The 13,217-nt window shown below is 40.9% G+C and overlaps 1 protein-coding gene across 3 annotated transcripts in view; it reads right to left on the bottom strand.

Moving 5' to 3' along the window:
* The window catches only part of AGAP1 (ArfGAP with GTPase domain, ankyrin repeat and PH domain 1), a 544,363-nt gene that overhangs the window by 90,733 nt on the left and 440,413 nt on the right, over positions 1–13,217 (bottom strand). For all 3 annotated transcript variants that reach the window (XM_084820148.1, XM_084820158.1, XM_084820167.1), the window contains 3 exons: positions 10,656–10,810; positions 8,628–8,718; positions 353–575 (listed from right to left, as the gene is read on the bottom strand). In XM_084820148.1, coding sequence (XP_084676274.1) covers positions 353–575; positions 8,628–8,718; positions 10,656–10,810 — 469 coding nt within the window. The remainder of the gene's footprint in view (positions 1–352; positions 576–8,627; positions 8,719–10,655; positions 10,811–13,217) is intronic.

Raw genomic sequence — 13,217 nt, 5'->3', positions numbered from 1 at the left:
TCTTTGTTCTTCCATACATCAAGCAGCAAGAAAGACTGGTACCTGGTCAAACAGTTTTGTAAAGACTCACTGATTTATTTTTAGCCCTTACTTTGGAAATTAGAATCATATGATCAAGATGACATATAGTTTGGGGCTTGGATGTACTGCTACTGGACTTGGATGTGAAATTAAGGATGAGATCCCAACTGAACTGCAAAGATCACTGGGAGGCCTTGGACATATCACTGTCCCCCCAGCTTTTAGGTACCTTTGAAAGATCAACATTTCCAAGCTTACGTATCTGTCTTTAAAGTCTTGGTTAGATTTTTTTTAAATCATAAATCCTTTTAAAATGCCTGAAGCAGATTACCTTGTGGAGTCTGGAGAGGGTTTTGCACGTCCCTGGGTATTTTCTTCCCACACACTATTTGCTAACTCATTCCCAATGGATGACATTACTTTGATGAGTTCTATAGGCCAATCATCCAAGTCAAGTGAGCGGACACGTGACAAGTGTGTGCCAAGGTTTCGGTGTATCCCTGAGCATTCAATGCACATGAGTGCTCCCAGATTTAAGCTTGCCCAGTCAGGATCTATGGAAAGAGAAAACAGACCAACAGAATGAACATATTCTAAAGGGTTTTCCTATTAATTGCTTGATGATGAGCAATGAGATCTAATAAGTCTTATCTGAAATGTTAACACAACACCTGAGCAGTCAATGGTACTGGTGACTCTAAACACCATATCCAGTTCTTAGCCAACTCAGGCAAATTCCACTTTGTAGTTCCTCAGGAATGTATTTGGCTGGGGGGGAAAGTTCACAGTAATTAATCTAGAAAATATTTTGCTACCAACACAAACACCTGGAAGCATGGTATGTAATGAAAACAAGCAACTTAGAGGATTATCCCTATCGACCTAATTCCTCCTACAGACCTCAAGTAATGGAATGAGAAACATAACGTTTGTATATGAAGGAACATATACAATCTCTTTAGCTTTCATGAGGTAAATATGATAGCAAAGTGATATGATGACAGGAAAATATAATTGTTAGACAACTCAGGACAAAGAGATAGCAAGCAAAAAAGGAGCTCTATGAGTCTAAAATAAAAAGGAAAACAAATACAATCCAATATGCACCTATTCCTAACTGTATTTTTAATAAGCATCACTGTCATGATTTCCATATTCACTTTTTAATATTTAACACTATTGCTTATGATGAGGAATGATGTACAATGCACTCCACCTGTCATGCCCCTGTTGGAGGATGACTCCTCCTCCGAGAAGCTAGAGCTCCCAGAGACAGATGATGTCATAGAACCACCCAGGAGACCTAAGAGAGCCTGGGCCCTCAGAGGAGAGGAGCATGGGTTCTTCCCCACAGGAGGGCGGGAATTCTGATTTAGAGACAGAGGCTGAGCAACCCCCCAGTCCCAGAGAGTGTTGTAGCCTGAAGAGGCAAATCAGCAGGGCTTCTTCAAGGAGAAGTATCCGACTCCAAAAAAAGACACCTCAAAGAGGAGGTAACGCCTCAAGAGAAAGGCATGTAATGTACTGCAGCTGAGTCTTGGGTAGGGCTCAGGAGGCTGTGGTAATATAGGCCTGCAATATCATCCTAGCCTTTGCTGAAAACTAACGGAGTTTCTTCAGCTCCTCGTGCTTGGTATCTTGTTTCTCTGACTTTGTCTCGTGTTTGGACTTCTGTGTTATTGACAGTTGGACTTCTGCCTGATGCTGCCTTCTGGACTTTGATTCTGCTTGACTGATATCCTGTGTTTGACCTTGGCTACTCCTCTGACCTCTCTGTGGAAAATGCATGTTTGCCGTGTAAAACTGTGCTTGACTTTTGCTTGCTAGACTTCTCTATTGTAATCAACTCTGTGTTTTGCATAGCAAAGGACTGTAACTAGTTGGAGCAGGAGAATTTGTTTTCAGCCCCTAAATTTTTGGCATACAATGGAGGCTATACTGCAGGAAAACCAGATCCTCAAGGACCAAATGAATCAGCTCAATGGTACAGTGGCTGCCCTGCAGGTTCAGCTGAATCAACTTGCATCTCAGCCACTGCATCTACCTATGCCTACAAAGCACAAATGTCCAGTTGCACACTGTGAGAAATTTGATGGGCCCTGACAAATTTCCAGGTTTTTTTAGCCCAGTGCAATTTGTATATGCAACTCCATGTTGAAGACTTTCCTGATGACCGGATCAGGGTTGGGTTTGTAATCAGTTTGCTTAGTGGCCCTCTGGCTAACTAGGCCACACACTACCTACTACAAGCAAGCCCACTGCTGGTTAATTTCACTGGTTTCCTGGAACAGATGAAAGCTATTTATGTGGACCCCCAAAAGTCAGAGACAGCCAATTGCCACATACGATGCCTCTGGCAAGCAAAATAGACTGTCTTTACCTACACCAGTTCTTTTTGTTTGTTATCTCAAGATTTGTGGTGGAACGAGTCCACGTTAATGGATCAGTTTTAGGAAGGACTGGCTAATGATATCTTGGATGATGAATTGGATGAATTGGCCAGGATGGAAAGACCCGCAATCCTGCAGGACCTGATCCAGTCGAGCTTGAGGATAGATGGGTGATTAGAGAGTCACCACCTGGCACATCAGGCACCTGTACCTCATGGAGCATCTGTTCCAGCTGCCCAACCCCAGATGCCTGCAATGTATGCGAGTCCCCCTCTGTCTGCAGAGAAACCCATGCACCTGGGTGGTGCCTGAACCCAATTGACGGCAGAAGAGAAAGAACAATGTAGATGGGCTTTGTCTGTGTTGCGGGAAGGCTGTTCATTACTCAAATACCTGCCCAGCCAGGGTCCACAGCATCAGGGTTTACAGCATCAGGAAAACAACCTGTGCCAAGCCTAGATGGGGTCATAGGTTTGGGATGGGAAAGTTCTACCAGACCTCAGGTTTCTGTTTGACCTCGTCAGCCACTAGTACTGGCCATGACTTTGCATCCTGTAAACCAACCTTGGTTACAGACTACAGTGATGATAGATTCAGAGACCTCCAGAAATTTCATGGACTTTGAGTTTGCACACAGGCACCAGGTTCTAATACGCTCCCTGGAATCCCCTGTCACTGTGGAGACTGTTGATGGCTGGCTGCTAACCTCTGGACCTGTGACTCAGGAGATTGATGCTTTGACTCTGGAAATCCAGGGACATAGAGAACCACTCCAGTTCTACTTGGCTATGGTTCCACATTTTCTGCTGCTCGTGGGTATGTCATGGCTGATGCTCCACAACCCCTGCATCACTTGTTCCCACGGGGAACTAGTTTTTCCTTCTGACTGTTGTTATGTACACTGCTGGCCTCTGTGAAAGACTCTGGGACACTGGCCATTGCTCAAATTTCAACCAAATACCAAGATTTCAGGGATGCATTTGATAAGGAAGAGACAGGTCAATTGCCCCCACATTGACCCCTATGACTGTGCCACTGACTTGCTATAGGATCTCAAATTCCTGTAGAGTGGATCTACTCATTTTCTGAACTTGGTGCCTTACAAGACTTCCTTGAAAAAAATCTGAAATGTGGATTCATTTGACCCTCTACCTCTCCTGCAGCTGCTCTGGTTCAGACAATACCCCACAGGAATTCCACCTCCCAGTACCAAGTCAACGGTACAGTTGTAGGGTTGATGTGGGGGAAATTGATTTGCTTCTTAAGGAGAAGATACTCTCTGGGACTGGGGGTTGCTTAGGGGTTTATGGTACTATAAGCTTGCAATATCAGTTTAGCCTTTGCTGAAAACAATGTAGTTTCTTCAGCTCCTCGTGCTTGATATCTTGTTTCCTTTACCTTGATTCATGTTCAGACCTACATGTTATCAACCTTTGGACTTCTGCCTGATGCTGCCTTCTGGACTTTGATTCTGCTTGGCTGATAGCCTGTACGTTTGACCTTGGCTACTCCTCTAACTTGTCTGTGGAAAATGCATGTTTGCCCCATAAACCTGTGCTTGACTTTTGCTTGCTTGACTTCTCTATTGTAATCAACTCTGTGTTTTGCATAGCAAAGGACTGTAACTAATTGGAGCAGGACACCACCCAAGATCATATAGCTGAAAAGTAACCAATCAGATTTCTCCAAATTTTGCGGGATTCTGTGTTGCTGTTGGATACTATGCAAATAAGGAGTTGCATTAAAAACCCCATGGTCCAGGTCTTTTTCTACTGAGAGAGTGGAGCACCTATTGTACAACAAAAGCCATAGATTGTACTTCATCTTAGACTGATAATTAGAACATGCCCGTTTCAGAGTAGAGGTGTGAAGGCCCAGGAAAAAAAACAAACAGGGGAAAGTGAAGGGGGCAGGAAAATTCATAACTCCCAGAGTTTCTCCAGTCTTTTCCAAGGACAAAACAAGGTCCATGAAGGAAAAAGAAGTGTTTCGCCCCCCAAATATTTTATGGTTTCTTTCTGGGCTGTCACATTTCTAATCCGGAGCTACCTCTAAATCCTTAAATATGTGTTAAAATACCATTTTTATTTGGTTCATAGGATAGAGATTAAAAAACACTTCTTGTCTGTAGTAGACACTATTTCTAAATCTCAGATTAAGTGTACAGTGTTAAAAATATCTAAATTGGACAAATACTATTTTGCTACATTCTTTTTTCACCTGAGCTTACAAACCGCTTATGAATTGATTTAAATGTTTAGAAAGTCAACTGGATTCCTATAGGCAAAGGGGTCCTTTTTATCTTCTTGAGAAAACAAAAACAGCATCGGAAGCCAGAACAATCCAACACTGCTGCTGGAAAGTATTCTGAGCACTTTTCAAAAGTGGGGTCCATCTGGTCCCTCCTCAGGCAGGAGAGCTTTGAATGTGTGAATGGCTGTTAGCTGGCCGATCTGAACTCAAAGGCTGCTATCCTCCAGTAGGCGGCTGCCCAGTGCTTGGCCTGTGGAGAGCTTTGACAGTGCACGTCAACCCCAAACCACATTTTCAAAGATATTCCTTTGAAAGAGGGGGCACATTTTCAGCATGGTTCTGTGGGCCCAGATGAAATTAAGCAATGGGCTGTATCCAGGCCTCACCCCGCTTAATAAAAGAAAACACCTATAATATTCCAATATCAGTCCTAACATTTTCAAGGTTTTGAAGCACAAAGTCTGTTACATTCCACTGATTCTCATGGTTTATGATTATTACATTAGCAGAAAATCACTCAAAGTCAGAGCATATTTTTAAATCACACTTGGTGAAATGTAAGTTTTATTTTGTTTGTAGACTGTTGCATGATGCCATTTTGGCCTGACAGCACGTAGTGACATTTAGCATGTTAGTTGCTGAACAAATAGCTATAGTTTAGCAAGGACTTCCAGTATGAGACTTTGAATTTGAGGTTTATTCTGTTTGTACTTATGAGACCAAACATGAACCACAGCCAAGGTTGTTTATTCGGTCAGTCGCTTCTGACTCTTCGTGACTTCATGGACCAGCCCACGCTAGAGCTTCCTGTCGGTCGTCGCCTCCCCCAGCTCCCCCAAGGTCGAGTCCGTCACCTCCAGAATATCATCCATCCACCTTGCCCTTGGTCGGCCCCTCTTCCTTTTTCCTTCCACTTTCCCTAGCATCAGCATCTTCTCCAGGGTATCCTGTATTCTCATGATGTGACCAAAGTACTTCAGTTTTGCCTTTAAGATCCTTCCCTCAAGTGAGCAGTCTGGCTTTATTTCCTGGAGTATGGACTGGCTTGATCTTATTGCAGTCCAAGGCACTCTCAGAATTTTCCTCCAGCACCACAGTTCAAAAGCATCTATCTTCCTTCACTCAGCCTTCCTTATGGTCCAGCTCTCACAGCCATAGGTTACTACGGGGAATACCATTGCTTGAACTATACGGACCTTTGTTGTCAGTGTGATGTCTCTGCTCTTCATTATTTTATCAAGATTTGTCATTGCTCTCCTCCCAAGAAGTAAACGTCCTCTGATTTCCTGGCTGCAGTCAGCGTCTGCAGTAATCTTTGCATCTAGAAAGACAAAGTCTGTCACTGCCTCCACGTTTTCTCCCTCTATTTGCCAGTTATCAATCAAGCTGGTTGCCATACTCTTGGTTTTGTTGAGGTTTAACTGCAACCCAGCTTTTGCACTTTCTTCTTTCACCTTCATCATGAGGTTCCTCAGCTCCTCCTCGCTTTCAGCCATCAAAGTGGTATCATCTGCATATCGGAGATTGTTAATGTTTGTTCCAGCAATTTTAACTCCAGCCTTGGCTTCATCAAGCCCAGCATGTCACATGATGTGTTCTGCGTACAGGTTGAATAGGTAGGGTGAGAGTATACAACCCTGCCGTACTCCTTTCCCAATCTTAAACCAGTCCGTTGTTCCGTGGTCTGTTCTTACTTTTGCTACTTGGTCGTTATACAGATTCCTCAGGAGGCAGACAAGATGACTTGGTATCCCCATACCACCAAGAACTTGCCACCATTTGTGATGATCCACACAGTCAAAGGCTTTAGAATAGTCAATGAAACAGAAATAGATGTTTTTCTGAAACTCCCTGGCTTTCTCCATTATCCAGCGGATATTGGCAATTTGGTCTCTAGTTCCTCTGCCTTTTCGAAACCCAGCTTGTACATCTGGCAATTCTCATTGCATGAATTGCTGGAGTCTACCTTGCAAGATCTTGAGCATTACCTTACTGGCATGTGAAATAAGTGCCACTGTTCGATAGTTTGAACATTCTTTGGTGCTTCCCTTTTTTGGTATGGGGATATAGGTTGATTTTTTCCAATCTGTTGGTCATTCTTGTGTTTTCCAAATTTGCTGGCATATGGCATGCATCACCTTGACAGCATCATCTTGAAAGATTTTAAACAGTTCAGCTGGGATACCGTCATCTCCTGCTGCCTTGTTATTAGCAATGCTTCTTAAGGCCCATTCAACCTCACTCTTCAGGATGTCTGGCTCTAGCTCACTGACCACACCATCAAATCTATCCCCGATATTATTATCCTTCCTATACAGATCTTCCGTATATTCTTGCCACCTTTTCTTGATCTTTTCTGCTTCTGTTAGGTCCTTGCCATCTTTGTTTTTGATCATACCCATTTTTGCCTGGAATTTACCTCTGATGTTTCTAATTTTCTGGAAGAGGTCTCTTGTCCTTCCTATTCTATTATCTTCTTCCGCTTCCACGCATTGCTTGTTTAAAAATAATTCCTTATCTCTTCTGGCTAACCTCGGGAATTTTGCATTTAATTGGCATTTCTCCCCCTATCACTGTTGCCTTTTGCTTTCCTTCTTTCTTGTACTGCTTCCAGCGTCTCAGCAGACAGCCATCTTGCCTTCTTGGTTTTCTTTTTCTTTGGGACGTTTTTTGTTGCCGCCTCCTGAACAATGTTGCGAACTTCTGTCCATAGCTCTTCTGGGACCCTATCTACTAAATCTAGTCCCTTAAATCTATTCTTCACCTCCACTGCATATTCATGAGGAATATTAGTGAGCTCATATCTAACTGATCTGTGGGTCTTCCCTATTCTCTTCAGTCTGATTCTAAATTGTGCAATAAGAAGTTCGTGATCTGAACTACAATCAGCGCCAGGTCTTGTTTTTACCAACTGCATAGATGTCCGCCACCTTTGGCTACAAAGGATGTAGTCAATCTGATTTCGGTGTCAACTGTCTGGTGAAGTCCATGTATAAAGTCGTCTCTTAGGTTAAGGTCTGACTACAGAAATTAAAATGTACAGTACTATCAGAGTTTTAAAGAGGTAAGAATGCAAACCTTGAATTTAATATAGGGTAACTGATATAGAATGCAAAGTATCTAAAACAAATATTTCGGAGATATATTTTTCGGAGATATATTTAAACCGAAATATTTCGGTTTAAAATTATTTAAAAGACCACAATCTTTTAAATAAGATTGCGGTCTTTTAAATAATTTTTAAAGCTCAACAGAATGTGGGGTTTTAAATATGCCTTAGCAAATACAGTTACGACTATGGATTAAGCAATAAAGGAGTTTAATCATTTATATTGGTAACATTTTTAGCACCCAATTTAGTGTAACCCTTAGGTTACACTAAACCCTTAGGTTTAAACCTTAGGGGGTTTTAGGGGATTACACTAAATGTAACACTAAATGAGGAAAATTACCTCCCCATTCTGATAGACTGCTAGCTCATTTTTCAAAAAATCATTCAAATACACAACAGGGAAGGGGAAAAAACATAATTAGATTTCTGATAGTGTGTGCTCTCTGACTCCATTATTAAAATGGGAAAAGACGACTTTAAAACCTACTAAAATTTCTAAGACCACTTATTTTTCCTCTCACCAGAGCATATCAGAACATAGTAACAGCATGTTAAGTTGAAAAGGAATGTGAAACTAAAAATACCTTCCTCCTCAAAAGTGTTTCAGGTCAGCACTGACAAAAAGATGAGATCTTAATCTAACTAGCATCATGTGTTAATTAGGATTTAATTGGAATACACCACACAAATCAAATTCCATAATGAACACTAACTAGTAAAAGGAACATGGAATACAATACCAAGAGGGCAAGAATTGGAGCAGGTGTTCATAACACTTAAACAAAGAGATTGTGTAAGCTTTACGAAGCCCAGGATAACGTTCCTTGTGTAAAAAAAATGGTTGTACTTACTTTGTACCTCACAGTCCACACAGCGAGAATTGCCTCTGATGTTTCTTATTGACTGGAGGGCCATGGCCTCATTCTGACTTGTCAGTCGGGACTGTATATATTTAAAGACACACACATACGAGAAATAAGAACCAAAAGAAAAAGCAGACATAACACTGCTGTCAGCTGATGAAAAAGAGTTCAGACCTGGGTTGAATGAACATGATCATGGAATTTGATGTTTTTGGTTAGCTTCTCAGAGAGTTGATCCTTTAGCATCTTTAAGTATTGCAATTCAGTGTCTGACAAGCACAGCTCACTATTTTCACCATGTTTCTGACAGCTCAAGCTTTTATTGAACCACTGGGGCATACAGAGTACAGGATGTCCAGCTGGGGTTGTCAAAGGTAAAGCAAGTTCAAAATTGAAGCCAGCCATTATTACCTAAACTGATCACAGAATAGCCCATTCTTACACAGAGGTTCTGCAAAATTAAAATAATTTCAAAAGGCTGTAACACCTTTGTTTCATAGTTACAGATGGTTAGGAAAATTTGGGAATATCAAGCACTGGCAAACAGAACACTGTATCATGGAAATATCAGATTTAATGGCTTGCATTATAAACCTCTCTCCACAGTGGCCTGCTAGTGACCTACACGAGAGATAATTTCTATAGAAAGAGACTTTCAGCCTCAGTACCAGCTGAGTTCTGATCAAATTCTAACTATATCAGATTATGAACTTCTTGCTAAGGATTTCAGTGGGAGCCACATAACACCTTATGTAACCTGGTTTCTAGATATACCATTATCTGGTTTGCCTATTGATGGTTTCCTCAATCTGCACCCTTCCTTTAGAAATTTTAAGGTGGTGTAGCTGTTCATGTTACTTTATTGTAAGTTATGACTGAATCAGTTATTTATTTCCCCATCTGATTTAATTTAATTTTTGTTATTTAAAATAAAAAACAGCTGTATTGGTTCATGGGAAAAAAATCCAAAACCCATAGTTGGGCAGTACCTTTATTAGGACCAATCAAAATGCCACAAAAATGCGCAAGCTTCAAGTTCTCCAGAACTTGTAATCAGCCTGGAGGACTTGAAAACTTGCACACTTTTGTGGAATTTTGGTTAGCCTAATAAAGGTATTCCCCAACTATGGATTAAAATCATAAGACCTCTAATTTGTTTTACTTATTTATGTAATGTATTGAGTCTTAACAATAAAGAACCACTTAGTTTTCCTTAACCAAGAGCAAATACATAAATTGTGAAAATGTATTTAAAGATATATGCCCTGATCCAGTTAACTTTAATCATGACTAAGTTCTATTGAAACAAACTGAACAAGTTATTTGTGAGTAACTTGTCCCATTGTTTTCAACAGGAAACAGTTATGATTAACTTTAGCTGTATCAGGGCCATAGAAAAATGAACACAATTCTGAGGAAAGCATCATATTAAAATACATGAGGTTTCCAGGTAATGTTGATGAGAAAAAGCTCAAGACTTTTTGTCAGACATTTATTAAAGGCTAAGGGACATCACCAGTGAATAGACAAGATTTTAACAAAAAGCTTTAGCCAAAAAAGAAAAAAAGTGGGGAGGTCTAAAAAAACACTAAGTGGGGATTTTGTGCACAATATTACCCTGAAGAATTCCTTCAGCTCTGAACATAAAGCGGCATACATTTTCCAGCCATATGGAAATACAACAGCTTCCAGAAACCAAAAAGCAAACAAGTAGTTTCATGCCTTTCCCCCCCAGACTTCCAAATATGGAGAATTTTGTATATATAAAACAGAAATCATAATGATTCATCTGAAATGGCTTATTTCAAACATGAAATTACATGGACAATTGAAAAAGCAAAATAAATAAATTACCTTAAAAGCATCAAAGTATAAAACATATACCAGCATAAAACAGGCAAAACATTGCTCTAGACAAAATAATCCTTGCATGGATTTCTCTTTTTAAGTCTTAAGAGAGTTTCTAAAACCTTAGAACAGCAATTCCTTTTAATTGATCACTGCTGTGCATCTAACCTTATTCTTACTGCTCTCACATGACTGCAGGCTGGCCAGGATCTGACTCTCTATAGCTTGGACCCAAGCATCTCTTTCTTCATATGTTGTTGCTTCAAAGTGCCAAGTCTGACCAGTAAGTGACACAATGATAAATTCAAAATTTTCTTCTTGTTCTGAAAAAGAATTGGGAGGAGAGAGGGGTGGAGTGGAGGGGAGGGAGAAAGATTAAGAACTGAAATTTATATTTAAAAGGAACTAGTAGTCAGTTCTTTCTTGGAGAGTATATATATGCCATACAAATATAGCAGATTGAGGGCCAAACTAGACATGACAAGGAGTTCCATGATATTTCCTTTAATTAAAAAAGAAAAGCAGCCTTGGAAAGCTGTGATTAGGGATGGTGGTGGGAGTGGCTTCTTAATTCTCTCCTTTTTTGCAGTTTGTCCTCTAAAAATCCCCCCCACCCCCGGATTTTGTATCTGCAGGATAAGATACAGAGTCTCACTATTTTTTCCTCCTCAGTGAGAAAAGCAGTGCGTGTTGAACGTGGATAGTTGATTTTTAGCAGACAAGTGACAGGAGTGCTAAGGGTTTTTCAATTTCCAGCTCTCCAGGGCTGCTTGTCAATAAAAAATGGGGAAAACAGTCATGAAACCCCTATGATGTCTAGTGTGGCCTTAATTAAAAATAATCAAAATTGATTATTGTAGGATGTTTGTTTCTTTTATGACAATGCCTGTATATTTTTGAAGTTTAATTTCAGCACATAGTTATCACTATTTTCACATATACCCAAAGTAAAAGGGAGTTGTTTGTTTTTTTTAAAAGAAGGCTTTGAGGTCAGGTAAGGGTAACGGTGTATGTATTTTAATTTCCCCCATCCCATAAGAAACAATAAAAGACAACTGTGGTGTTACTAAACAAAAATAAACTACAGACTCCTCCCCAGGCAATGAAATACTTTCCAACATTTAATGGATGAGAATAGCATTCCTGTTCTTGAGTGGGTGGGGTTGGGGGGGGCAGCCCAGCAGCATGACTGACTGGACAACAGTGGGACCAACACAGTCCATACTCAAAAAGTGCCACAACTAGAAAGCCAGAACTAACAGTGAATACAAGCAGATGCCAAATAGTAGGGAGGCAAACTACATACTGCATGGCAAGAAAAATAAACCAAATCTATTGCATTAACACCATTCAGAGGACAGTGGCCACATTTTACAGCTGAGGAATACTGAGGCACAGCAATAAGTGATTAGACCAAGGTTAATCAATTAATTCATAAACAGAAACAACAGTTAATTAACAACAGAGTGTCTCTGAGCATATGGAATACTCCCCACCCCCACTTATAATTAAGAAGCTGGATACAAAGTGACAGGATATCTTCCACACAGATTTAGTGGTTCAGCACTGAGTCCACCTACATTGCCAACAAGCTACAACCTACTTATTTATTTGAAAGATTTATAGGCTGCCTTTTAGGGTAAACCCTCCCAAGGCAGTGTACGACAACATGTAAAACCATGGAACACATATGATCATGTTCTCCTCCACAAAACAATCCACTCACCTGTTTCCCTCCTCCATCAGGAAATGCTGCACAAAAACAGATTGGTTTCCCTTCCTACACGTTCTTGTTATAGGCTTGCCTGTTCACCCTTCCCTTTGACTTGATTTCTACCAAGACCATGTCAGGGCAGCCCAGGAGTCAGTTTTCAGTACAAGGGCTGAGTACTAGGATGTGGGAAGAAAAGTCCCAGTTTAATTTGAAAACAAATTAAACGGTGAGGCTGTCATGCTGTAAAACAAAGTGCCAGCCTCCAGCACCATCTTTATTTCTGGGGGCTGATGAATACTCTAGGGGTCTAGAGGGGCTGGTAGTGAGCAAAGGGGTGTTTTGCCTGTCCTGTCTGTTTTGCCTGGTGTGTGTGGGGGGGTTGGGGGGGGTTGGGTGTGTGTATGTATATAATTTGCTGAACATCACTAGTTTGCCTTCGATGAAATTGATATTTTGCTGTGCTTCGTGGGAGAAAATATGTGACATATGTGACAGAAAACATCTGGGGCTCAGATGCCACCACTGCCTTGCACTCAGTTTCTTGGACAAGATACCTGTCTATGAGCCTCATTAGTTCGCCTTCTGTGAAATGAGTGTTGGAGGAGAAAACTGTAGGTTAAAAAAGTTGTTTTGTGATTTGGAACTCAGCCCCTATCTCGGCCTTCTACTTAGGTTCTTGTGCAATTTATTTTTCTTGTAACATCACCAGTTTGCTTTCTGGGAAATGGGTGCTTTGTGACTGGCCAAGCCCACAATGGTAGCCACTTTATGAATGAGCAACCCCCCATGACAGCCATTTTGTAAGCACCAATGACACACACTCAGAATTTCAAATGTACCCACCAACCCAAAAAGGTTAGGGACCCTGGCCTTGTACAAAGCCATCTTCTCTTCAAACTTTTGTTGCAGCTCTCGGAGAAGTACAGAAAGTACCTAGCCAACAGCATCTGATTTGCTTAACACTGAAGAGAAAAGGTGAAAAGGTAAAGGTGGGAATCAGAAAATGTATTTTAGAG

Source organism: Heloderma suspectum, chromosome 1 (assembly GCF_057233095.1).
Source record: "Heloderma suspectum isolate Gila_16-S chromosome 1, 16-S_ref, whole genome shotgun sequence".
Classification (NCBI taxonomy): Eukaryota; Metazoa; Chordata; class Lepidosauria; order Squamata; family Helodermatidae; genus Heloderma; species Heloderma suspectum.
Note: the sequence above shows the minus strand (reverse complement) of the source record. Positions and strands in the feature narration are given on the sequence as shown.